This window comes from Eimeria maxima, genomic scaffold (assembly GCF_000499605.1).
Source record: "Eimeria maxima Weybridge genomic scaffold, Emw_scaff2466, whole genome shotgun sequence".
Lineage (NCBI taxonomy): Eukaryota > Apicomplexa > Conoidasida > Eucoccidiorida > Eimeriidae > Eimeria > Eimeria maxima.
The window spans coordinates 202-2977 of record NW_013565315.1 but is presented as its reverse complement, the minus strand read 5'-3'; the positions used below and the strand labels follow the sequence as shown (position 1 = coordinate 2977).

The 2776-nt window shown below is 44.1% G+C and overlaps 1 protein-coding gene across 1 annotated transcript; it reads left to right on the top strand.

The window, feature by feature from the left end:
* Window positions 1–1882: 1882 nt before the first annotated feature.
* EMWEY_00058650 (small nuclear ribonucleoprotein U1A, putative) lies at window positions 1883–2531 on the top strand (the record flags this gene model as incomplete). The annotated part of the gene is made up of 1 exon (XM_013480875.1): window positions 1883–2531. A coding segment is annotated over one exon (649 nt), but the record flags the coding sequence as incomplete, so codon positions are not given.
* Between the last annotated feature and the right edge of the window lie 245 nt (window positions 2532–2776).

Below are 2776 nucleotides of genomic sequence, written 5' to 3'. Positions count from 1 at the left end.
ATATATATATATATATATATATAAATAAATAAATAAATAAATAAATAATATAATTACCTATAATAGTATATAATAAAGAAGTTGCTGTTGCTTTATTATTAATAATTTGTTTATCCCCTAATACACAACAAAGCCCCAAAAAAGAGGCAATGCATGCATGCAAGAATCCTACAGATCTATTACGTGATACCCTTAGGTATTTCTTTGCTGCATTTAATAAAGGACAATTTGCTGCTGCTGCTGCTGCTGCTGCTGCTGTTGCTGCTGGTGCAGCTGGTGCTGCTGCTGCTGCTGTTGCTGCTGCTGATTTGCCTCCTGGGTTACATATTGGGCAGGAAGGAAGGATCTCCTTCCCTTGTGTCATGTCTGCTGCTGTTGCTGCTGCAACATCAGCAGCAGCAGCAGCAACTGCTGCTGCTGCTTCTGGTGTATTAGGTGTTTTGCTTCCTTTTGCATGCGCAGCAACAAGTGTCCTGCATGCATGATGCTGTCTCCTTAGTGTCTCCTTTCTTTCCTTATATAAAAGAAATATAACTGTCTCCTCTAGGTAAGGGAGACAGGAGACAAATGACCAAACAGCAGCAGCAAAAGAAAAAAAAAGAATAGTAAAACAATAAGGATAAATTGCTGTCTCTTCTCCCCATGCAGCAGGAGGAGACACACAACATGACCAGAATTGCTGCAGCAAGGAAGGATCACTACCTGTTCCTGCTGCTGTTGCTGCTGATGTTGCTCCTGCTGCTCTTTTACTAGACCCTGCTGTGTCACCTGCTGCCGTTGCACCTGCTGCTGCTGCTGCTACTACTGCTGCTGCTACTGCTGCAGCAGCACCTGCTGCACGTAGCTCGCCGTTTGTATATCCCGCCATCCCCTATTGCATGGCTGTATAGGTAGAATAAGACACAAAAAAGCAGCAGCAGCAGCAGCAGACTGCTACAGCTGCTGCTGCTGTGCAGCAAGAAAGAAGGGAGGGAAGGTAGGGGGGCTGTTGTTATGTATACACTATACACCTTGGGGTGTACGTGCACTGCAAAAGGAAGAAAAAGGAAGGAAAATGCTCCTATTTATATAATTAAAACAACTAATTAAATATAAATAAAATAAATTACTACACTTAATGAATAAAGAAGAAAAATGGTAAGAAAAAAAGCAGCAAAAAGAAGGGAGAAGCAGCAAGATATGCAAGAAATGGTGTTGTGCTGCAGTTGGGGTGTATATGCAGCTAATTATATAAATATAAAATAAAATAAATAAAGAAAAAATAAAATAAAATTAATTATATAGAAGAAGAAATAAAAAGGAACAATAAAAAGGGCTGCACCGGTAGTAGTAGTAGTTGCACATGCTCTGCTGCTGCTGCCGCCGCTGCTGCTGCGGCTGCTGTTGCTGCTGCTGCGGCTGCTGCTGCTGCTGCTGTTGATGCGCAGCAGCAGCAGCAGCAAGGGTCCTTGTTGGGTGTTAAATTGGCGGGTCGTTTGTGGATTGTTTGTCTTTTTCTGATATGTTTTCCTTCCATTTGTTGCAGTAGGAGCAGGGGCAGCAGCAGCTGCAGCAACAGCAGCAGCAGCCGGAGCAGCAGCAGCAGGAGCAGCAGCAGCAGCGTCGTGCATACGTTGGTTCGTTCTTTGCTGCTCCTGCGGCTACGACCACAGCCCATCGTATTTGTGCTTTTTGCACTATTATTTTCTATAGCAGCAGCAGCAACAGCTGCAGCAACAGCAGCAACAGCAGCAGCAATCATCATCATCAGCAGCAGCCGCCGCAGCAGCAGCACGGCGGCACGGCAGCACCGTTGCTGTATTGTAATTGTTTAAATTTATCATCTTTTTATAATTATTTATTTATTTATTTTATTTGCTGCTCTTCTTCTTTACTATAAGCAATGGCGGGGCCCCCAGGAGTACCGTTTGTAGGTGCCTCGGGTACCCAACATGCGAGCAGTTCGATGGTGGGCCCTCCTGGGGGCCCCCCTCTCCCTAGGGGCCCCCAAGGTCCCCCAATGGGTGGTGTACCATTTGGTCCACGTATGGGTGGAGGCCCCCCTCCAGCAGGTGGTGGTGTAGGTATGGGGGGCCCCCCTCCATTTGGTGGGGGCCCCCCTCCTTCTATGGGTGCTGGAGGTGGTCGTCCCCCAATGGGTGGGGCGCCAGGTATGGGTGGTGGTGGGCCGCCTCCATCAATGGTAGGGGGCCCCCCAATGGGTGGTCCAGGTATGGGAGGTGGTGGGGGCCCCCCTCCCCCAATGATGGGTGGTGGTGGTCCAGGTATGGGTCCTCCACCACCAGTATCAGGAGGAGGAGGAGGAGGAGGAGCTCCTCCTCCAATAGCAGCAGCAGCAGCAGCAGCAGCAGGAGGGGCCCCTCCAACACCTACAGCATGGGGCCCCGTGGCACCAGAAATGGCTGCAGTGGGTATGACGGCATTAAATCTTAAGAGGCTCCGCTATTTACAGCCTAAGCCTGTAGATAATAATATTCCTCCTAATTGTACTATTTATATATCTAATATAAATGATAGAGTTAAGCTACAAGGTAAATTAATTTATTTATTTAATTAATTTATTTAATTAATTAATTAATTAATTATATGTACAAGACACGCATATATTTCTATTTATAAGACACTAATTATATTTATTTTATTATTTATATTTATATCTATTATTCATGATATTAATTAATTAATTAATTATTAATTAATTATTAGGTAAATAAATAAATATATTTTATTTTATTTATTTATTTATTTATTTATTTATTTATTTATTTATTTATTT